The sequence below is a fragment of the Miniopterus schreibersii genome (genome assembly GCF_964146895.1).
Source record: "Miniopterus schreibersii genome assembly, chromosome: 10".
In the NCBI taxonomy this organism is placed as follows: domain Eukaryota; kingdom Metazoa; phylum Chordata; class Mammalia; order Chiroptera; family Miniopteridae; genus Miniopterus; species Miniopterus schreibersii.
Window position 1 is genome coordinate 73,713,985 of NC_138110.1, and position 24,965 is coordinate 73,738,949.

Here is a 24,965-nt window from a genome sequence, read left to right on the forward strand (position 1 = left end):
TCACAGTTTATTATTTTATTACACACTTTACAAAAAGTCCAAACACAAACACACACACACCCCCCGCCCACCCAATTAGGGAGGGCATTCACATCTTTCTTAATGTAGACCCGGCTATTTTCTAAAATAAACCAAATTCATTTTTATACCCTTAAGATACTTCTCTCTCGAATATTTATATCCCAACTACAAAAATGGTGCTGCAAAGGGTATAGAAAGATAAATGAGGTGTTCTTGCTCTTGTTATAGTACAAACACTAAAGATGACTAAAAACTCAGTAAGAAGGGGGAAAGTTACCTCATTAAGGAATGGAATGTTTGTTACCTGTAACAGCAGCTGAATTATTGGTTGTAATTGGCACCTACCCTAATATATCTGGTTTGTAGGGACACGGGCACATGAAACAGTGAGACTACATGTGCCAGGCAATTGCTTATGCTTGCTTCCAGAAGGCACATATTTCCTGTACCCTTTCTTAATAACTAAAGAAAATTACAGAGAACCCAGTTTTAGATTCTGCACACTCTGAATTAGTAAATGCTTAAGGAGATTAGTTATGTCCAAGGAGCATGTAGTAGAAATATTTTTAAACCAACATGGTTAAGTGTTAAGATTTTTAGAAATCAAAATATTTATTAACATAATTTTAAACTAAAGTCAAAGGTAATAAATCTTCTGTTGTAATGATTTAAGTGCAAGTGACGCTGGCTTTCACATTCATATCCTTCGTTCAGAGAAAAGGCAGATCAGTTGTTCTTGAACAAGTCAATGCAGCTCTGCAAGAGGGAGACATTGTTCTGGAAGAAAAACAAGTGAAGGTAGACCAGTGACTCACTGGAGCCTAAGACTTTCTATTATCTGTTAGAATTAAACTCAAACCCACCACCCTAGCTCTTCACAAGATACAAAACCAACCAAACTGGGTTGGTGCTTTTCTTCATTAAATCACAACACAATCAGCCCTGGCCGGAGTGGCTCAGCTGGTTGGAGCGTAGTCCCTCGCACCAAAAGGTGGGGGGTTAAAGTCCCAGTTGGAGCGCATGCAGGAGGCAACGGGTATTTTTCTCTCACATGGATATTTTTTTCCTCTCTCTGTCCCTTCCTCTAAAATTAAAAACATAAAAATAAAATCACAACCTACAAACCTCCTCTCCCTCAGAGGATCTGGGACTGCTCGGAGCTAAAAAGCTAGTGGTTGCAGCTCCAGCACCTCCACCCTCCCCACCCCAGGTTGGCTACCAAAGGCAGTCATGTCAATTCTGCTTATATGAATTAACCTAACTACTACATAAATAAGTTGTTCTTTGAGGATAAAGGCCTTGAGAAGACTGGATAAAAAGTTGCTAAAAATTAGTTATGGGTGGTTTTAAATGAAAACAAATGATGTTTGTATAAGACTTCGCACCAATTGCCTCATAGTTCTCACTTTAAAGGAATTCAGAAAACTTACATCACCCAGAACATTATGGATATAATTTATGTATAAATCATACTTTAAACTCTAATTTAAAAGGACCAACAGACAAGTGAATAAACCCATTTATGTTGTAGTCACAATAAAGGAATTTAAAACACACAAATATTCTAAGTCTTCTTGCTTTAAGCAATGCTGATGGCCAGTGACACAGTTCCCTCCTCCAATTCCCTGACTAAGGGCTGACCTAGGAACCACCCAAAAAAACCACACTGAGAGGTTCTGAGTGAATGGGTCTGGGCAGCAAAAAGTCTTAAAAAGTCCCTAGTAAATTCTAATGTGCACCTACCACTGAAAACCAACTTTTCTGTGCAAAATTAAGCTAGACATCAATATATATATATATATATTTGGAAGTTTTTCTTCCTTTCTAAACCAAAAAGGAATATCAGAAGACATTTAGCAAAACTAGAAGACAATTTATTTTAAAAACTTGTTTTCTTGCCCAGCTGGCATGGCTCAACAGATGAGCATCGACCTATGATCCAGGAGATCGAGATTCGATTCCCAGACAGGGCACATGCCTGAGTTTCGGGCTCGACCCCCCAATGGGGGACATGCAGGAGGCAGCTGATCAATGACTCTCTCTCATCACTGATAGTTCTCTCTTCCCATGAAATCAATAAAGACATTTTTTTTTTTTAAATTTCCCATGAAAACTCCAGATAATTAAGAACTGTGAACACATCTATCATACCATTTACAAATTGTTAGAACAGGTTCTTCAAAATATGGTCCACAGGACTTTGAGGAGGCAGGATAGCCACTACTAAGAATGATCTTCTCAAAAGCAGTGTTTCAGCAAGACGTTATGAATTTTTGTTTTGCAGTACAATAGACACACTTTAACAAGTGTACCCCACCTACACTACACAGGATTAAAACCACAAAGCAAATTCCATCTGCCTAATAACATTGGGATAATGAATTGGAAAATAACTTTAAAAAAAACAACCCTAAAAAAGTTGTTGGCTTAATCTGAATACTTACCCTAGCATGCTTTATTTCCAGTTCAGACATTTCAATTAAATTCTTTCTAAATGCTGCCACTCTCTTTCGTTTGAAATTGCTTAGTTCTACAAAAGAGAAAGTTTACCAAAAAAAAGTTGAACAATTTTCATGTAACTTCCAAATACTATTCTTCCAAATAAATCATCTCCAAAGCTTTGAAGCACTACCATATTTTCTCACATTCTGATTCTCTCTGCAATTGGTACCCACCCCATTTTATGGACACTGTAATGATATGCTTGCCATTGCCTTTAAATAAGAACCACCACCCAATCACTGAGCATCAAAATTCAGAGAAGGGCTACTGACTTGGGGAATCTCTAAGATGAGCAGCCTTGCCTTTAACCAGTTTGTAGATAGAGGGTTGGGGAGGTAGTAAGTGACACATACTTGAATCAATAGCTTTTTAACCCTTTGCGGTCGTATTAAATTTGGACATGGGTGTCATACTGGTCGGAATTAATTTCCATTGAAAGAGCAGTGATACATAACATGCAAGATTATGAAGGATAAACAAGAGAAATTATGAACTGATACATGAATGGAGTTAAGATTTGTACGGTTCCTTGCTGTGGTGGCTAAGAGCAGACATACGACCGGAACAGTAAAAAAGCTTTGGTGGCTGAGAGCAGACAAACGACCACAAAGGGTTAAAGGATATTTTTTTAAACTCTGAAAATCCTCCCTAGCTCAAGCTGGTGCTGTTGGGTACTTAGGAATAAACTTATCCTCCTGTACCATGTCTATACGGCACGTCCAACAGAAATATAATGCAAGCAGCCACATTAAAAAGTAAAAACACACAATTTTTATAGTGATGTGTTAATGGCCATACCTTGAATATACTAGGCTAAGTGGGTCTTCCCAGATGTCAAGATCAGTTCACGTCCTTCCTCTAAGGCCTGCACACAAGACCACGACTCTACACTAACCCTTCTGTCTCCCCCACACCATTGTCTTACTACGCTCATTCAACTGACTAGAATCAGTTCAGCCACAAATCTTACAAAGAACTGGGACCAAAGACAAGCAGGTTAAGATCCATTAATCTCTGAACTGCCAACTGGTTTTTCGTTAATCCCCTCTCTGTAACTCTCAGAGCCACTAAACTCTGGCCTATATATAGTTTTAAGTGTTCCTTATAAATTTAAATAAGCTGCTAAAAAGGAGAGGGGAAGTGCAAGAATTTATTTTAATAGGGCAGCAAGGAGGCTCCTTTGAAAGAATCTAAAAGACAGCCACATGAGCGTATCCACTTGCCATTTGCAGAGTTTTTGTACAGAGAAGCTCTGCTCCTCAGTTAAGGTATTACAGTCCTGAATAGGTATGAGCCAAGACAAAGGAGAACTGTATTGTTCACAGACAGCTATTACAGACAGGACATTTCCAAATATGCCTAAGATTTTGAAACCACAGGGAAGGAAAAAGAGTTTTGGGAAAACAGTCTTAAAATGAGACAGATTTCTCAAGGGAACCTGAGCCTTTGGGGGTAAGGGAAGGTGTTTTGAGGGTGAATCAAGTACAGACTCGCTATAATTACATTTGTTCTGAAAGACACATTCTTTACTTTTTGGTTTGGCATGTTCCATGGCCCCTAAGAACTATAGGGCAGTGAGATCTCTTAAGGAAAAGACTACTGCCCTGCTGGGCGTGGCTCAGTATCAACCTAGCATCCAGGAGATCCCGGTTCGATTCCTGGTCAGGGTAAATGCCCAGATTGTGGACTCAATCCCCAGTTGGAAGTGCACAGGAGGCAGCTGATCAATGACTCTCTCATCATTGATGTTTCTATCTCTCTCTCCCTTCCTCTCTCTGAAATCAATAAAGATACATTAGCCCGGCCGGGCGTGGCTCAGCAGTTGAGCGTCGACCTGGGATCCAGGCGATCCGGGTTTTGATTCCCGGTCAGGACACATGCCCTGGTTGCGGGCTCGACCAATGACTCTCTCATCATTGATGTTTCTGTCTCTCTCTCTTCCTCTCCTTTCCTCTCTCTGAAATCAATAAAGATATATTTAAAATAAATAAATAAATAAACATTAAAAATAAAAAGACTACTGCCCAGACCAGTGCATGCATCAGGGCTGCTCCCTCAAACCGCCACAGAGGGATGAGCTGAGTCTCAGTTAACTTCTTTCCAAATCAGGGGATTGGACTGTCTGTCGCAAAGATTTCTAAAGTCACAGTCTAAAAAGATTTCAGGGTGCATGAAAATGTTAGATTATTAGTCATCAAAGACACAGATATATTTTAAAAGATCTACACAGCCTGGCTGATGTGACTCAGTGGTTGAGCCCCACCCCCCATGAACCAGGAGATCATGGGTCGGTTCCTGGTCAGGGCACATGCCCGGGTTTCAGGCTCAATCCCCAGTAGGGGGCTTGCAGAAGGCAGTCAATCAATGACTCTCTCTCATCACTGATATTTCTCTTTCTCCCCCCTCTGCCTTCCTCTCTCTCAGAAATCAATAATATATTTTTTAAGGAAAAAAAAAAAGGAAAAGACTACATGGTGCACCATCTCCCCCGAAAGCAAAGCAATATTAAAAAGGAGCGGGAGAAGACAAGAAAAATCCTGTGGATATGAACAGGAATCATCATCATGGATTCATGATTACTGAGGGGAGAGAGAAGCAAAGTGCATGTGCACACACCCTATATTTCCTTGCTGACAGCAGAAGGGCCCAGAAGTAGAGGCTCTCCCGGAGCAAAAAGAGCTTATGTGGAACCCAATCTTGTTACTACTATTCCTAAAGTAATAAGAATCCAGGCTCCTGAAAGAAATGGCAGTTTCCAGGCCCAGAATAGAAAATGTATGATTAACAAAGAACATCTAACTGTTCAAAAGAATGGGTGGTATGTCATAAGAACATGTCAACTTAAAGGCACCCCTCACTCGCTAAGTCTGTACAATCTGAGCACCAAAATAGTACATTTTAAAACTGTTTTCAAAAATAGGAACCCATGACTCTAATAAAGTAGGAAAAAGGGAAGGCTTGTGCTTGAAAGATAATGTCAAGTGCTAATTTGGAAAGGGAATGCTAGAGAAAAGGGAATGCTAGAGGAAAGGAAATGCTAGAATTGGGGGAAGGGGAAATCACCTTTCTGCAACCACCAGGGTAAAGGTTGGTTCAGACAAGGCCCAACATAGACATTAATACCACAAAATTTTGAAACTGCTTAGGGGAAGACAGACAGAACATGCCCTCAGATACCATACCCTAAGCACATACTATTTACATAGTGTTCTGTTGGAAATGCCTAACTGGAATCTAATCATGAGGAAATAGGCAAACCAAAAATGAGAAACATTCTATTTGTAAAGAGATTATGGTCTTCAAAAAGGCAAAGAAGTGTGTTTAAAAAAAAAGCCTGAGAGGGGTTCTTTGAAAATTAAAGAGAAATGCACAAAAACTTTTTAGGGAAAAAAAAAAAAAAGACATAATACATAAAACTTAATCTCAAACTCAAATGGTTAAAACACAGACACACACACATACATGGGAGCATGTGTGGCAAGTGACAAAGCAGAAAGAACAAACTGTGGACAGGTAGGTGACCCCAAGGATGTATAAGTATGGTGTTCTTTGCACTATTTGCGCAACTTCTCTCTGTAAGATTGAAACAATTTACAAATAGTAAGTACAAGAGAAAGAGCAGCCCTGCTCAACCTTCTTTTGCAGATTCAGAAAGCTGTTCAAATTTCTTGCAGCATTCCTGCTGGTGTGCCTCAGCCAGCTTCACATCTTTGCTTTTTAACCGGGCCTTATCCAACGCTTTGTTTGAATTCTCATAGTCAATGAGGGCTTTGGTACGTCTGTATAAGAGATCCTGAGAAGTAAAAGATAAAACATGGCAGTTAAAATATTCGAAGTACTACAGTACCAATGCACTGTCTGAAATGTTAGATGGCAGAAATGTAATCTACCTCTATTATTCCCTCCCATTATTTTTTTATATCTCAAGATTAAGCTGGGAACTCTTATGGCATTATTGAGAGCTTTTTCAGAACTCAATATGTGGGTCAAGAGAAAAAAAACCCCAACAGTGAAAACCCTAAGATTTCTTTTTCTAGGAAAATAATTTCAGGAAATTAACCTGTATGTGTTAAAACATGTGCAGTTAATGCAAGGTGAGTCAAATGATGCAGAGAGCCCAAACTGGTATGGCTCGCTGGTTAGCGTGTCAGCTGAGAAACAAAAGGCCTCAGGTTCAATTCCCAGTGAAGGGCAAGTACCTAGGCTGCAGGTTCAATCCCGTCCCAGTCTGGGTGAGTGCAGGAGGCAACCAATTGATGTGTCTCTCTCACATAGATACCCCCCCCACCAACCTTGCACTCTCTCTGAAAAGCAATGGAAAAATATTGGGTGAGAATAAAAAAAAAAAAAAAAAAAAAGAGGACAGAAAGCAAGTGGGCAGTGAGCGGTTAGAACATTCTCACAATCCGTCTGGAAAACCCTGCCTCTGGAGGTCTGCCCTGAGGATCTAACCTGAAATAGTCTTTGCAATCTTGCAGCAAAGTTACCTCAGTATCTAAAATGAAAAAGTTATGATGTATGTATGACAGATACAAGAGGTTCAATTATGTCCACTTTTGTGTATATGCAAAATCTTATTTATCATCAGCACCTAAATCCATTATAAAGACAGTCAAGTGTATGTAAAAAAGAAAAAAACCCAAATAAGACTAAGGAAACATGCCGAAAGACAAATTAACTAAACTAAGGGAAAAATAATGAATTTCTACATCCTGACAGCACTTTCCTATCCAATTTTATGTCGCCTGATTCAATATATTTCACGTGAAAATAACTTAAACATTTCTGTTCAGGGCTGGGTCGATAGTGGAGAATGCAGGTTTCATTCTAAAAGGTCATTCTGCTCCCTACTTAGTCTTGCTTAGTAATGCTTTGTGACTCACAGGCTGCAGTGACAACTGCAATTCAATAAAAACTCACAAATCCCAGAACCTTTTCTGCCTCAGAAATAGCTCCTCTGGAAAGTCTTCAGTTATGTCCTGCACCCAGTAACTCATAACCCCCCAAACTATTATCTGTCTACTCAGCAAAACCCCTACTGCTCTCAAGCAATATAAACTAAGGATACAATGCCACAAAAAGGCATAACATTGTGGAAAGATTTCAATCTAAAATGAAACTGGAAGACATGAAGAACCTCATGCATGTGCCCACAGAATAGAACTTAAGAACTAAGAGGCCAATTTCTTGTAAATGCCCCATTTACAGAAGAATCTCCTAACCAATGAACATCCACCCTTGAACTTACACTACTTGAACTCTGGCTGGACTTCCCACTCTTTGTACCCTCCTTGCCCATAAATACAACCCACCCCAAACCCACATCAGACTCACGTGTAGCTTGCTACAGTATGCCTTTTTCAAACTGCCATTCCTTTGCTATTCCTCAATAAACTCAATTTCTGGTAACTCAAGCTCACCTCAGTTTACATCTCTATTTAGGTCCATATCAAGTACACAAACTATCCTGATAAAATTCCTATCTTCCTTCATTTTGAACAAAAAGAATACATTTCTAACATCAGACCTCTTCTAGGTCATAGCAAGGCAGACTTAAAGGACTTACCTTAGCAGCCTCTATGTTGAGCATGTAGTATCGAAGGAGCTCTGTCAGCTTTAAATCCTCATCTGAGGAGACTCGACCCTCTACTTTCTATTAAAATAAAGGTCACCATCATCAAAGCAGAAATCTATAGATTATAAAATATATAATGAAGACCAACATAAAAATCCTTACCCTAAGTTTTTCAAATAGCTCAGCAACCTTCAATAAGTACCTGAAATATATACATGATTTTAGTTTAAGGTCTCAAATCATGTATGACATATGATCTTATCGGTACTCTAAGACATGAATGGGTAAATTCGGGAGTCCTAGTCTTTGGTGCTTTAGAATTAACATATCAAAGTAGTGCTTTCATCACAGTTCACCCAATCTAGTAGAGAAGATGATTATAAAATTGAGCACATTTATAGTGCCAGTCATGGGTATCAACCTCTCTTGGTAGCCTACCCCTTCAGCCATCCTGCCATGCAGAATCTGTATCCAATTTTCTTTTTTAATTTTTAATAATTTTTTACTGATATTTAGAGAAAAGGAGAGAGAGAATCATCAATCAGATGTCTCCCACACACGGCCCAACCAGGGATTAAACCCACAACCTGGCTATGTACCCTGATTGACAATCGAACCTGCTATAGGCGTATAGGACGATGCTCCAACCAACTGAGCAACACTGGCCAGGGCATGACCCCAATTCTTATCCAATGCCAAAACTGTTAAGCAAGGTCAGGTTCTAATGAACCACCACGTTTCCCAAAGCCATTAAGTAAAGACTATCTCATCTTGGTTCCGCCATTAGCTGACTTCCACTCTCAAATCAGAAATACTGCCACCTGTTATACCAAGCCTAGGTATTAAAGAATACAATGTCTCACTCCAAAAATGGCCAGGATAGAGAAACAGGATGTAATTCTTAAAAAAGTTCAGGATTAGACTGGGGTCATCACATTATACTTATGACCACTTTCATCAAATCTCTTCAAGTCAGTCCAAGGTATTGCCAGGTAAAGTGGCAAGCACCATGTGCCACTGAACACACAAAGCAAATTTCAAATAATCAAAAAGAAATGGAGACATGTAATAAAGGCTTGACAGAAATAAAGGCTTTGACAAAACACTCATGTTTTGGTACACAAGTGCCCTCTGAGTTCTCTACAAAGTGTCTGTGTTCAGAGTGTGTGTTAGATTTGAGTTGCTAGACTATCTACCCTTGATGAGCTTGTACTCAAGAGCAGAACTAAAACTATAGTCATTACTCATACTTTTAATTATACCACTTGGTAGTTTTAGATTAGAGAATTAGGGGGAAAGCCCTCCCCCCAAAAGCTTACTTTTTGATAACGGTGGGCTCTTCTAAAGCCAGGTTATGTAGGCAGGCTGCAGTGTGGATATAGTCATCTGCAACACCTGCAGAAACAAGGACAGCCCTTTATTTATATGAACAGAGCTGGCACATTAGCAAAGCTAGGTGGCTAGTGGGTGAATGGTATTTACTTTTATGAGATCTGGTCATTTTGTCAGCTTTTGCACATGAATCCTTGATCCTATTATAATAGTTAATGAGGAAATTCTTCTCTTGCTCAAAGAAGTCATCTACCTCCTAAAAGAGGAGAGAAAAATTGAGAAGCAAAACTTTTAAGAATATGAATATGTATTTTGTATTAGAAAAAACACTAAGGAAATAAGTTCATGCAGAAGTTTAACCTCTATAAGCTAGGGAAATACAAATTGACAAAATACCATTTCATACCCAAGACTAGCAAAAATCAAGTGTTTGCAAGAAATGTCAACAGAGAACCATTTAACAATGCCCAGTAACACTCCTATATCCTAAGATCTAGCAATTCTCCTAGCGCAAGTTCTGCTTAGTGGGTTGTTACCTAGCCTTGAGAGACCACATTTGTGCGTGTTAAAGAGAGATGAATTCGGTTATTTACAGACTAAGAGGCAATACTGGAATCTGGTGGGCACCAGCCAGGAACACCAAATACCCTGCAAATGCATGGGTACAGGCCAGTCCCACACACCTGAAACTGTGCCAATGAGACTGTCAACAAACTTCCAAATTTCTGGCAATGCCCCCTGTACACAGCACCTATATTCTGGGCTCCTTACTCAAGCCCCCAAGTGACAAAATTAGACATCAAACAGTAGCTATTAAGGTAACACAGTTAAAAAGGGGGCTGAGGAATGAAAAAACAAATCATATCTATGAGGTTAATGAGAGACTTGTATATTCATTTTATTTTCTAGAACAGTACTGAACAGTAGAAATGTGTGACCCATGCGTGCCATTAAAATTTAGTAGCCACATTATAAAAAAACAGGCGAACTTACTTTAAATATTTTACTTAACTCAGTATTATCTAAAACAAAAGTATCAGTGAGATATATTACATTCTTTTCTTCATATCAAGTCCTTGGAAACCAGCATGTAAATAAAATTAAAAATGTCAAGTGTCTAGGGCTACCAAGACGGAGAGTATAGTTCTGGAGAATGGCATGAAAGACTAAATCTTGTAGCTAATTTTCTTCTTAAAAATAATTTAACATCTCTCCTTACGAAAAAAAAGAAAACAGAGACTTAAGAGGAAGGTTCTTATCCTCTCTCCAGGAAGACAACAGGATATTTTTGGAAAAATAAGTGACAATTCAACAAAGAGAAAAATATCCAAAATTTGAAAAAATTACACTTCTGAGAACTCATTTGTTTCACAAATATCTTTTCAGAAAAATTAAAAGGTCACCTATCCACATGAAGTCAAGCACTTTTTTAAACAGCTAAAAGCCACTTACCTTGACTCCAGAAAAAAGGACTTCATCAGCACTTTTCACCACACTTTTGAAAAAGCCACCAAACATCTCTTTGGTATTTTTCCGCCTAACACTTAGCTGAAGTAAGAGAATTCCAAAAGAATAGTTTATGGTAAATATATTTTTCTAGCTAAGTCCTGAATACATTCCAAGTAAGACTTCTAAGGCACACACATTAAGATAAAGAGGTAAGACAAATTCCATCTTAACCACCATATCTAAAATATTGAATAAACAGCCCAGCCAACGTGGCTCAGCAGTTGAGCACTGACCTATGATCCAGAGATCACGGTCGATTCCCGGTCAGGGCATATGCCCGGGTTGTGGGTCTGATCTCCATCCAGTGGGGGGCTTGCAGGAAGCAGGTGATCAATGACTCTCTTATCATTGATGTTTCTATCTTTCTCTCTCTCCCCCCTCCTCTCTCTGAAATCAATAAAGACACTTAAAATTAAAATAAAATACTGAATAAACAGCTAAACTGAAATACAGGTCACAATTCTAAAAGTATGGCCTAAAAGATATTTTGAAAACTATCTGGGCACCAAGATTTTTCTTCTCTCCTTTTTTATTGATTTTAGAGAAAAAGGGAAAGGGAAACACTGATGTGATAGAGAAACATCAATCAGTAGCCTCCCATACATGCCCTGACCCAAGATCGAACCCATAACCGGGTATTTGTCCGGACCAGGAATTGAACCGCGACCCTTCAGTGTACAGGACAATGCTCCAACCAACTGAGCCACACTGGCCAGGTACCAAGTCTTACTGGCTTTTAAATCCTCAGTAAAATTTGTTCTGTTCTATGTTGTTTATTAAACTTCACTGGTTAGAAGACACTGAGGAAATTTCTAAGTTGGGGCTTGCCTCATACATATTAACAGAAACATAAAAAAAAAAAAAAAAAGCATGCAAGTCTTTTGTCAACAAAAAGGTAGCCAAAAAGAAAACAAATGTGGATCAATTTAAGTTTCTTCTAACAATCCCAAACTTAACTGAGAAAGAAAACTGGTCTTTAGAAGGGGGAAAAAGTCAAAATCTTAAGCAGCCCTTTATAAAAATGTCTAACTGATCTGCCAGGGAGGGGAAGCAGCACCTACAAAAGGTTTCCACTGTGTTGGTAAGAAATTCAGAACTTTAAAAGTCAATTTTGCAGAAAATATATCAAGTATATTTTTAAAGTATACTCTTGTTACATTTCACTGATCCTGGAAATGGAATTTTAAAAAGTGCCTTACATCCTGATCATATTCCAGGAAAACATGAAAGTTGCGATCTTTATTGAGAACAGGGTGAGAAGAGAGTCGCTGAAGAAAGACTTCATGGGAGGACACAGTCTTCTTAAAGACAGCGAGATATTCACTAAAAGAGAAGTATATAAGACATTTAGTTGGCACTGTTCAACTAGTAACCACTACCACACGCAGTTTTCAGTTCTGCTCGTGCCACTAAGCAAAATATCTGAACAGGACCTAAACATTTTAGTGTAACTTTATATCTGATTAAGTAATAAGTTAGCTGCCATTTTGGAATCTGTGGCATGAACAAACAAAGAGGGAAAGTGAAACTGTAACTGGGGTTCATGGAGCAAGTCTGCAAAGCCTGAAACCTACATGCAAATATTGCTGGTATTTAGCAGCCAACAGAACACTGTGGATTTTTTTTAAAAACAATGAAAACCCTTTAATTCTGCAGCTATATAGACAGCACTGAGTCTAGCAAGGCTCAGAATCATCAGAAATTATACATCCAAGGACAGATGAAGTTAGGGGAATAAACCTCATTTTGGCACATCAGCATAAAGCTGATGAATACACTATTAAGATCCTCCCCTAAACTCCCCGCCTTTAAAAGCCCTCAAGACAAAGGACCCAGAGCTCTACCTTCCAGGAACACACTCACCCCTTTCTTCCCACTCAGGCATGCATCTCCTAAACTCTAAAGGTCCCCATGAGACTTGCAACCAAGAGAGCAACAGGCAGTGGCAGTTCATCCAAGGCTGACCCCCTGACCTACCTCCAAGGCGTCCTTTTCTCTGACTTTTCAGTGAATCAACAGCAACCCTACCTTGGCTCATTTCTTTCCCATAATGTTTCTAAGGAGCCAGAGCAGTCCCACCTAGGCTCTGGCTCTCTCCTGTTGCTTCTTCTATCCTAACCCCTTCCTTGTTTCACTGTCCCCAGCCTTTTTTGAAAATCCTCACTCAAGGAGATTTTCATTTATTTTTAATGGGGAGGAGAAACACTGATTGGTTGCTTTCCACAAGTACCCCAAGCAGGGCCAGAGATCAACCCTGATCCGGAATTGAACCCGTGACCTTATTGTTCCTACCAACTCAGCCACACTGGCCAGGGTACTGCCCCCAGCTTTAATAAATGCACTCTCAAAATCGCATACACACACAAAATTATCAAGAGGCTTTATCTCAATCTAGACTTTAAAGATCACTCTAAACTTCCTGATGGCGGGAACGTGGGCTTTGTGCTCAGTGCTTTATCCTCAGCAATGGTAATTACAGTATCTCAAATGCATGAATAATTCAGGACCTAGAGGCGTAAGAGCACTGGCCCTAGACAATATGGACTTGGGGCAGAGCATTAAAGAGAACTGCTGAAATGAGGCTCTGAATTCCAATACACTGATGGTAGAACAGGGGGAGGAAGCCAAGATAAAGTTTAAGGATGGTTTCAAAAGAAACTTTAATGAAAACCTCCAACTCTGATACAGAATAAAAAAACCCTATTTTTGTTTTAATTAAATTATAATCAAAGTAAAATAAACTTCCTATGGACCTGGACTTCTTCCAAACCTGCAATGTAGTTATCACTGAGAATGCTTCTTTGTAATGGTATTCGCTGCAATCTAGTTTCAACTATGTTTCCAGTAATCAAGCTTCAGGGAAGAAAGCATCCTACACTATCAGCAGCTTGAAGAATCATTTATATATGAAAAAACAATGGTTTACTTCACCATGCCAGACCAGCATTCTATAACCAGTATGGTCTACGATAGGGGAAAACTACTCGTCTATCCAGTGCTAGTGGCCCCAAGAAGTCAAGGTCTAAAGCTCAAGATTATGCCCCACACTCTGCAAAATGTAGTTTTAGAAGACAGCACTAGTAACTAATTAACTACTACTATACTTGTCCCATCAAGAAGATCCACTTACGCTTCCAGCTCTTGCTTCATCTTGGCAAATTCTTCTTTGGTCATAGACCCTTCACCCTCACCCAGTTTCTGCATCTTCTCTCGAGGGCCATCAAAGTCAGGCTTTGTAGGAGCAGGCGGAATCTGCAGCAGAGGAAAATTAACTCATGGGCATTCTTGTCCCAGCAATGATATTCTGGTTGGGGCTTGTGCACAGGCCACCAGCCCTGTCTGTGGTCAACCTGTTTTTCTCTTAACATTATTCCTTTTGTCTATTTAAAACTGTCCTTCCCACCTGGCCGGGCATGGCTCAGCAGTTGAGCATCAATCTAGGATCCAAGAGATCCCAGTTACATTCCTGGTCAGGGCACGTGCCCGGGTTGCGGGCTCAATTCCCAGTCGGGGGGCGTGCAGGAGGCAGCTGATCATTGACGACTTTCTTTATTGCTGTTTCTCTCTCCCCCTCTCCTTTCCTCTCTCGGAAATCAATAAAGATATATTTAAAAAATAAAACTGTCCTCCCTACAATTGGGCACTCACTTGTTCAGTTTATCTATTATGGACAATTGGTAGGATACAATAGTGTTTATGCTGCTTCAAAGTCAGTTTAAAATTTATATATTACAATCAGTACACTAAAATAGAGCTGAGGAAAAATCAAGATAACAGTCTCTAGAATTCAAAAGGAATTTTTAATTCCAGATAACCAAAGGATTCTAATATTGAGTGAAGAGACATTTCTTAAATATAAGTTTCAGTACTGATTTTGTTATTTTGCCAGATTCTTCAGTATGACAGGACAAACCACACTTAACTCTCCTTTAAAATCAGTAAATCTCTTCCTGCAGCCATGCATTCATTAACTCTCAAGAGCTAAACACAAGAAAAACTGCCTCCTTTACTCCTTGAGCAGACTAAAACACTTTTGAGAATGAGACTGTATGTTTCAATTCATTCACAGATATAAAACACTATTCTCATATATTTTAGACTTTAACAGTAACGACTAGCACATACCCTAGTTGGAAGATGAAATCAGACTTTCCACAATCCATTATGGAAAAAAAAAAAGGGTAATAGTCTCTTTAAACAAAATGAACAGCATGTTAGAAGGTATCTGCTTCGGTAATTGTTTCATTTTCCAAAATGAACTTACAATAAGCCCAGCATAGTCTGCAGTTTCAGAAAGAGTGTCATGTAGCCAGACAAAGTCTTCATGTTGCCTTGTAACAGAAAACTCTGGGCTCTGAAATGTGGGCAGCGTGGTCTGTAAATAAAAGAGAAGTTAACTGGTAACCACCATTTTACATAAAGTGGTTTCAGTTTCCTGAGCTGCACTATGGGAAATTCTGCATATAAATAAAACAAAACATCACAATGAGATCCACTAAAGAACAAAAAGCAGCAACACACAATCTCCCTGCCACTATGAAAAATCAAAGTCAAGATTCAACATGTGTTTAAGGAATTCTTTTCACAAATTTCCACCTCTTAGGTCAACTCAGGTAGATATATAGTCTTCGCACTGACTTTTGAGTAATTGAGGTTTGCTAATCAAGCCACCAAGGTATTAAGAGAAAAAAAACGTAGGAAAGGACCTTATATTTATTTGCTTTACTTAAATCGGTGCCTGTTTCCTCCCCTATAAAGTGGGGATAATAAAACAGCACCATAAGGTTGTTCTAAAAAGACAATTAAACCCATTAAACCCTTTGACCGCTCATGGGGTAAGACAAGCATTCAATACAATTTAACTACTATGGAAGGAGAAAAGGAAGCTGAAAGTGTTCTCAAAAGAACTCATCCTGAGAACTTAAGCTAGCTTTTTACATTTTCCAGACTGGCATACTGCTTTTGTCAAATTAAAAATTTGGAGACAGCCCTGCCCAGATGACTCAGTTAGAGCCCACTGATGGATATTTCTCTCACATAGATGTTTCCCCACTCCCTTCCCCTCTCTAAAATCAATAAAAAAATATATCCTCAGGTGAGAATTTAAAAAAAAAAAATTTTTTTTAAAAATGGAGACCTGTCCTGGCCCTATAGCTCAGTTTATTAGAGCACTGTCCTGATTTGCCAAGTTGTGAGTTTGATCCCTGGTCAGGGCACATAAAAGCAGCAAACAATGAATGCATAAATAAGTGGAACAAATTAATGTTTCTCTTTCTCTCTCTCTAATCACTTTAAAAAGTTAAAAACTATAGCCCTAGCCAGTTTGGCTCAGTAGTTAGAACATCAGCCCGTGGACTGGAGAGTCCAGGGTTCGATTTCGGCCAAGGGCATGTACCTGTTACAGGCTCTATCCCTGGCCCCAGTTGGGGCACGTGTGGAAGACAATCAACAGATATGTCTCTCTCACATAGATGTTTCTCTGTTTCTCTCTCTCCCTCCTTCCACTCTCTGAAAGGCAACGGGAAAAATACCCTTGAGTGAGGATTAAAAAAAAGGTTAAAAATTATAAAAATTAAAATTTGGAGAAGTCTTTTAAATCACAAGAAATAAGTGGGGCAAAGGCCAAGAACTTAGTAAACATGCGAAAAGCAAGCACTTCCCATGCATACAAATTAAAAAGTCAGAAGATGATTTCAGCTGTGTAGATAAGTAAATGACTCTGCCTACATCACTGCCTAATTTGCTCTCCCCATAGAGCAGAATACAATCCACACTTAACATCGGCAATACCCTAGGGTTCCACCATAGTGGAGAACACTGAGGCAAGAGCACATATTTAGAGGCTTACTACAAGATGAAGCAGGTACTCATGTAGAAGTAGTGCTACACTGCAAACAAATGACAACCACTTCAGTTAGGGAGGTGTCTTCTCACAGCCACCCTTAGTAACAATGCTGCAGCCTAGCATTGTTTTTATTATTGAAGTCATTCTGTCACTTACCTTGGTGTGTACTGTAAACTTGACCTTATCTCTTTCACTGAGTGCATCAGGTATGTCAATTTGAAGCGAGGGATCAACATTCAGGTCCACAGATACAGATCTCAGCTGAAATACATGTTTTGGTTATTAGTCTCAAATTCATTTTAGTCCTAAATAGTATCCTTCAAAAAATGGGAGCTAGCAATTAAAAAGCAGTCTATAGAAGATCGTTTAGAACAAAGTCAGTTGAGATAAATCTAAGTTTATTTGAAACCGTAGGGAAATCTCCTCTTAAACATATGGATAGGTACAAAGCATTCCTGTGATCTGAACAAAGCAACTATGATTTTAACATCATGTGCATTCTTACATCTGCATGAAAAATACCTTTTACCAAATACCTGGAAGAACTGTTATTAAGAAGGCTTGAACTAGACAGGATGAAATCTTGAACTTCTTACATAAAAGCCCAAAGTACAAGGAACACACAAGTGGCATTAACTAGACCGTTCATATATCTGAATGAAGAGACTAGGAAAACAGAACAGTCATGTGGCATGGGATCCTAGGTCAAAAGATAAAGAAAAACCCGGCTCAAGAGTAGACCTATTTATATTCAGGGGCTGTTGCAGAGAGAATAGAAATCTAGATACAATAAACTGTAAAACTAACAAAAGGCCCTAATTAGCAGAATCCCACTGTGGTTACATGTAAGGGAAAAGTGTGAGCACTGCCCTGGAAGCAAAAGCAACAGATTTCGTGAGTTAGAAATTCAGAGGAAAAGAACACCCAACTCCACGTTCATTGTTTTAAAAAAATTTTTTTGGAAGAATGTTAGGAAAAAGTGGTTAAAATGGTTTTCTGTCCTGAATTTAAAGTATGATATATTCCATAATTCTTAAAGCAGACAAGCTGATTGATGGTCAATCTCAAGGACTGACAACAAACAAGGCATGAAAACCGGCATAAAATAAGCATCTCATGTATTCCCACCCCACCTCAACTGTAAGCTAGAGCTAAAGTAAAGTTGTTGTAACACTCTAAGATTACTGCACACAGGGAGAATGCCAAGTGAAGACTGGAGTCAAGTAAATGAGAGAACAGGGAATATTGAGGCATTTCCCCCCTAAATGTCATTGTGGGGTCTTTTCTTCAAAATAAAAAGTTCAAGACCAAGAACTGACAAACTTAACTTTTGAAATTAGAAAAACTGGTTCAATCAAGTATAAAAAGACTAATTATATCCACTAAAAATGCATGAATTACCCCTCTCCTCCGTATCTTAGAAACTGTCAGTACCTCCGTTCTCCTCTTAGCACTAAGAAAAAATTTAAATTGCAAAAACCAGAGTTAGTACTGTACCAATGGCTTTCCAAAAGAAAACAACCTTCAAGTTCTGTTACCAGAGCTTGATTTTAACATCAGGCATTAGTAAGATTACAATATACTTAAGTCCCTGACACCTCAATTTAAATTCTTCTCCTAGATGAATTCCTGACTCCTAGGAAAATTAAGTCAAAATAAGCAAGTATTTCTTACGTCCATTTTTGAGATCTCTACAAACAAAGACTCAAAGGTCAGGGATACTTCAATTTGTCCTGTGACTCTAGCTGACACATTTCTGATAAAAAGCTTCCTTCCTTTCAGAAGGTTACCACTGGGCAAATACAAAGTTCAAAAAGACCTCAAAATATACACTAAAATTTGACTGCAGAGAATACTCAACTCCCCACCTATCTTATGTTTGTATCTGTCAGAATCAGAACAGCAACAAAGTGGGAAGGTGTAAAAGGGGCAACTGACACTGGTAGAAAGATGGGGTAGGTTTAAGGTGCATTCCCCTGAGCTCAGCAACTAGTGCCATGCTTCCTGAGATTCCATTTCCTAAAGAAGTCACAAATCCTGGTTTCTAGCCATCTCTCAATTTCTGAACATGCTGACAATTCCATTTTAGCTCACTACAAGCCAAACAAACTTAATGAGCCACAAGGACTAGCTTTGGAATTAGGGATTGAAGGACCAAGGAGAATGCAACCTAGTAAATAGGGTTTATTTAAGCACCACCATCAAAGTTAAAATGAACTTTACCAGCTGCTTTTTGTCTCACTCAACAATTATTTTCTGGTTTCACCTCTTTCCCCATACACCTAACCATACAGAGGTAATAGTCTAGACTATTTACTATACTATTATCTTCCTCTCTTGTCACCACAGAAATACGGTTTTTGGTATGTTTTTTTGGTATAAGTAGGATGAGGAACCTATAACCTATAGTGTAGCATATAACCCTCCAGAAAATGAGGCAGATAATAAATCAACAAAAAGCAACAAGTTGTGAAATGTTTAAAACTTCTAAGTCAGCACAGAACCCTTACTCCGGAAGCATCAAATGTGCTTAAAACTCAGCATTGTTACTCCTGCTTAGTCAACAAAACCAACACCCCACAATCTCACGGCACAGTACTTGTTAAATAAATCAGCAGGATGTAGGGTATAAGAACTGGGTTGTACCCTTCCATATACTTTCCCCCATTCACCCACCTCTATCCCCTACCCTAAATAAGCACCCAGAGTACTGCTTAGCACTGCTGGCCAACACTAAGTCTCTGACTTGAGCTACTGATGTCAAAATGCCAAGAATGGCTGTTTAAATCAGTGGGGAAAGGCAGGCTTCAGAACCAAGTCGGGTTAATTTTTCAATTTCCCAGTTCCCTTAGGTCATTTGTGAGAATCAAATTTAAAACACCTATTCTCAAACAATGGAATGTAAGTTTTAAAACTGACTTTCTCTTGTAGATTTGTATAGAAACCATTGCATCATATACCCCAAGTTTTAGGTGGAGTTTCAGTCCCCAATGTGCTTTCCTACCAGATTAATTCTTACAGTAAGCATGACAATGATCTTGTGACAAGAAAGAAAGGGGATAAACAAGCACTGTTTCATTTAGAAAGCAAACTTTTAACTGTTTTAAGAACTCTAAATGCTTGGTAAGAGAGCCTGAAAAAGAGAAAAACTGATACAGAATCCCTGTGCATTTCTTTACCCATCCATCAGTCTCCCAGCTGGGGGACATGACACTGGCTGCAGGACAACTGCAGACTTCTAAGCTAAGGACGACTTTTGGTCCAAATCTCACGACAAAGATCCCTCTTCAAAAGGTTTAATGGCTCACAGACGGCAACGGGCACCTATGTGACTGGACAACATGGAAGGCTAGATTCTGAAATTCAGAACCCACAAGGGAGAACAGAGAATATACATATAGAAAATATAAGTGGTGTTGTGGCGATTACAGACTCCGGTTTACACTAGAGCCATACAGCCAAAATAACAAGACACAATGGAAACAAACCATCGCCACAGTACCTGTGATCTGCTAGAATGTGAGCTAGCTGAATAGCCATTTAAAATTTAACCAGTTTTGTATACAATGTAAGAAGCTGCTGAATATGCCAGCCTCTATATATCCCCATTTTAATTTGAATGTTGCAAGGAAACTACAACAGATAGAAAAGCAGCCCACTTATATATATTTAAGTGTTTTTCTTGTTTCCATTCCCAAAGCAGAAGCAATGCACATGTCACATCAGCATCTTCCCTTCATGGTTTCTCTCTCCTAAGGATTTTGCTCTTATCCATCCCACGGCATACAGAATTGGGACCCCTACCAGGGACAGAGCCAATATGGAAAGACATCCAAGAACGGTCTGTCAGCAGCATGAAGCCAAGACACACGCAAAAAGACTGCCTCCTGGATCACATTTTCTCTTTGATCACAGGAAGCAGAAAACACCATATTTCAGCTAGAAAGGTATACATGCCTTGCCTAGTCCAATACTCATTACTGAGGAAATAAATCCAAAAATGTTCTTCTGCTTGCAGACACACTAGATTTGCATTAACTTCTAAAAACAAGACTCACGGGACACACGCTTATGAAATATATATATTACTTTGTTACTGTTTCGACCCACAAGAAAGAAGTACTCTATATGAAATTCTAATGCCATCTCCTTCTCCAAATCCATCTTCATGGTTCAAGTACTGGTACTCAAATTATGTTCGTTTTCTTCCACCCTGAAGGTAACCGAAACCTGTTTATTCACTCTATCCCAGCTTTCCCTTATGCACTGGTGCATGAAAACCACCTAACTGACTAGAGCAATGAGCTCTGCTTGTAAACCTATGCACTTCTCATCTCCTGCCCCCGCCTCACCCCACAACTGGTTCTTCCCTTCCCTATAATTCAGGTCTGCCAGTACCAAGCAATCTTCAGGGACAACAGAGCCAAAGCCCCCTAGAAGATCTAACATAGATAAAAGTTAAGGAAGTTAGCCATAAGCTTAAAAAACTAGATAAAGGGCCACAGCAAGTGATCAGATTTCCACCACTCATCTTGGTGAGATGGGACCTAGAGGGACCCATCCCTGCTGATACCAACCATTCTTACAGGTAGTCCACCAGCACACAAGCTGTCCATGGTAGAACACCACAGACCGCAGTGCATCTGGAGGCTACTTAGCCCCAAATTCCTAGAACAGGAACCGAGGCTTGTAAGAAGGTAAGTGCAGCGTACTCAGCGAATGGATAAACTCAATCATCATTTCACATGGCTGCAAAGCCCATGAATTAGTCAAATCCCAACATGGAACCAGAAAGATTAAGTTGAATGACTGGCTTAAACAACATTAATTTCAGGAAGTTCATCTAATTACTAGATACCTGGATTATTTTCAAATGAGTTCACAAAATTAAAGAGTTAAACTATATGATCTCTAAGGATCTTCTGGCACAGAAATTCTACTGTGAATCAACACAGCACTGCTACAGAGGAAGCAGCTGAACAAATAAAAAACTAATTTCTTCTATTCAAAGCTAAAGCCCTTCACCTACTACCCAATCCTACCAAGGCTCCCTCCCCCAAAGTTCCTTGGTATGTCAAGTCCACAGCCCTCTGCTACACACCTGACATGTTACACATTACACATGTTGATGAGGGTATTTAAGAACATTCACTGCCTGACCTTTATGATCAAACCAAGATGGAAATAGGTTAAATACACAAATTTACCTTCACCACCAACAAAGATCATTCAGCAACATAGCTATCTGAGCTTAAGCTTATATTAAGTTTGAGACACAAATGGCAGCATGGAGAAGAGAAGGCTGCCTGCTTACTGGTGAGAGTTCTGCTTTGAGCCAGAAGTCCCACACATTTCCCCTATCAAGATGTAAATATTCCAATACCTCATTTTATCACTCACCTACAGCTTTGTACTGCTCTTCAAGAAAAATAAAGTGAAAGACCAAGAAGTTGGCTTCTGCATTTGTACTCACCATCAACAGTGACTACAATGAAGGTTAGAGGCCTGCCCCTCAAAAGCAAGTAAACTATAAACTCTTAGAGCACAAAATGCATACCACAGGTTAATATAAGCAGCTATTCCGAGAAAATTACACTTCTCTCCAGACCACACAGCAGTGCCTGAAAGTTACACCAAATTCGTAAAAGAGGAGTCAAGCCAAGGACGCAATATCTGAACTGAAGTTCAGTGCTTCCTGAGCCTCTTCCTGCAACTTACACACTCCTCCCTCTATATTAAGGTTTGCCTTTGGGTTATGAAACAGTTGATGAATTAATCTCACGCTCCTCTTTTAGAAGGGCTATCTCTTAAGAGTAACTCGGTGGCCAATCACAAAATAAACATGCTGAAGGTGAAGCTTTTTAGAAAGCTAGATCATGCAGAGAAACTTTCCATTTATACTTGAAAAACTTCAAGCAACCAGGCCCTGACAATAGAGCAAAATGTTTTAAAAAGTACGATTTTAAATTAAGTTCTACCCTGCAGCACACTTGTTAGCGAACTGCAATTCTAGTCCACAATGTTTTGAGTGCTGTTAGCATCAGAGCCTCAGGTTTCCACTATCCAAAGTGGGCTCTAAAAACAAAATGGACAATAAATTTCAACATAGTAAACGCAGAGCTGCCTCTTTGTAATCCTAAACTGCCCCAGAACCCACTGAATAAAACCTTTTAACATCTTTTGATAAGGTTCCTCAATATTGGGTCCCCCAAAGACAGTCAACGACACTTATGTTTTATACAGCATGTTATTTTCTTACAACTTAACAATTACATGTCTGAAAAAAAATTAAAAACTGGCACACTAAAGATTAGCCTCTGTAACACAACCTGAACCTACTCATGTCACACCATTTTAGAAAGTGATTCCCAACCAAGGAACACTTAATGTCTGCATATATTTTTGACTGTCACTACTGGAGGGAAGGGAGCTACTGTCATCCAGTAGAGACCAGGTATACTGCTAAAGCTACAAGGCACAGGACAATTCCCCACAACAAAAGATTATCAAGCCCAAAATGTCAATAGTGCTCAGGCTGAAAAATCCTGGTTTAAAATAAAGCTCTACATTAGATGTTGGTCACTTACTAGGTCTCACATCAAATGAGAACTTAGATCTCAGGATCTAGAAAATTCTCTAATAGTCTCCCTTGGCCATTTCTTCCTACAGCCAAAAAAATGTGAGATCATGGAGACCTTAAGACACTGTGTGCAAGTTACTGACCCAAAACTAAGATTTGGGCAGCTTTGGTAAGTCCTACACTTCCAGAATTTAGGGAAAAAAAAAAAAAGTCAAGCCATTAAATGTAAAAAACATCAGTCCACAAAATTTAGTAAATTTGAATTACCGTAGTGTTGGTCAAAGTTCAGGACTGTTCCTATAGTAACACAAATTTTAGAACATTCTTCCACTAAGCTGGTAGAGAGAGTTAAGTGTCCCTAGAGACAACTTTCACACCTCTTAACAAAAAACTGCAAACCAGAACAGCATAAACAATGTGTGGCTCTGAGGAGACACCATCCACCCAAAACCCATGTACCCAACTAGTGAACCAAGTTGTAATAGCCACTAGGCTGGGAAGGGCTACCACCTAGTCCTTGCAAAGCTTTTCCTATGTGCTCAACTTCAGTTTATTAGCAATTTAAGAATCGTTAAAAAAAAAAAAAAAAAAGTCCTAGGAGGCAATCAAGACCCATACTCAACTTGCTGTTCGTTTACTAGACTGTTGGGAAGGAGACTCACCGCCACAGAAAGATACACACTGAATCTGTGAGTAGGAATCTACACATGATGCCCAGCTATTTAAATAGCTTTTTGGCAAATAGAAGGCCTGGAGAACCTATAAGATGCAAAATAACTAGAGACTAGGGTAATCTATTTTATAGGAACAAAGTTTACATGATCTCCAATTATTTCCCCCCTACCCACTAAAAAACTCCAGACATCTGAGGACATCCATGGAGTGGGGGCGGTGGCACAGTACTAGTTTATTATAAAGATGGGGCCCACTGGTGTTAATGCTTTAGTTAACATTTTCAGGGGTGACATCTGGTAAAATCCTACTTTTCTAAGTTACCAAAATACAATCTTCCCATCAGTAGAGGACGCGTTAACCACCACGCAACTCTTCCCTTAGACTGCTTTTTGGGCAAGGAGGCAAATCCCAACACCTTCACCAAATCAAAGTGTCAGGACACCAGTTAAAAACCAATATTCCTCTCAGTTTTGCTGAACTAGCAAAGAGTATTTTATGAGTATTTAAATTCCTCAAGAATCAATTATGTTCCCTCCTTTATTAGCTGATCTAAATTCCATGAACCTCTTGCCCTGGCTGGTGTGGCTCAGCTGGCTGAGCGAGGTCCCATGCACCAAGGTCGGTAGGGGGTGTGCAGGAGGCAGCTGCTGGACATACATGTTTCTCTTCTTCTCCCTTCCTCTATAAAAATAAAGATATTAAAAAAATAAACCCCATGAACCTCTTATTTTCATGGAAATTCCAAAGCCAATAATCAGAAAGTTTAAACTTAAAATATTTTCTGTAAAAAACATTTGAGTTGACTAACAAGCAGCGCAGATTTGCCCAAGACTTGGCCTCTATTCACCCTTTACGTGAACAGAGAAGACCACCTGCAGGTGACACAGCACAGGACCGGCATTAGGTCGGGAAGCAAGTGCAGCCAC

At 39.4% G+C, this 24,965-nt stretch overlaps 1 protein-coding gene across 3 annotated transcripts in view; it reads right to left on the reverse strand.

Annotated features, from left to right (window-relative positions):
• Positions 1-24,965, reverse strand: part of SNX5 (sorting nexin 5) — a 26,740-nt gene continuing 1,775 nt past the window's right edge. For all 3 annotated transcript variants that reach the window (XM_081148536.1, XM_081148534.1, XM_081148535.1), the window contains 12 exons: positions 16,941-17,045; positions 15,204-15,314; positions 14,070-14,191; positions 12,139-12,262; positions 10,883-10,978; positions 9,581-9,686; positions 9,418-9,493; positions 8,261-8,300; positions 8,090-8,176; positions 6,157-6,316; positions 2,466-2,551; positions 1-798 (listed from right to left, as the gene is read on the reverse strand). In XM_081148536.1, coding sequence (XP_081004662.1) covers positions 748-798; positions 2,466-2,551; positions 6,157-6,316; positions 8,090-8,176; positions 8,261-8,300; positions 9,418-9,493; positions 9,581-9,686; positions 10,883-10,978; positions 12,139-12,262; positions 14,070-14,143 — 900 coding nt within the window. In that variant the 5' untranslated portion in view covers positions 14,144-14,191; positions 15,204-15,314; positions 16,941-17,045 and the 3' untranslated portion in view covers positions 1-747. The remainder of the gene's footprint in view (positions 799-2,465; positions 2,552-6,156; positions 6,317-8,089; positions 8,177-8,260; positions 8,301-9,417; positions 9,494-9,580; positions 9,687-10,882; positions 10,979-12,138; positions 12,263-14,069; positions 14,192-15,203; positions 15,315-16,940; positions 17,046-24,965) is intronic.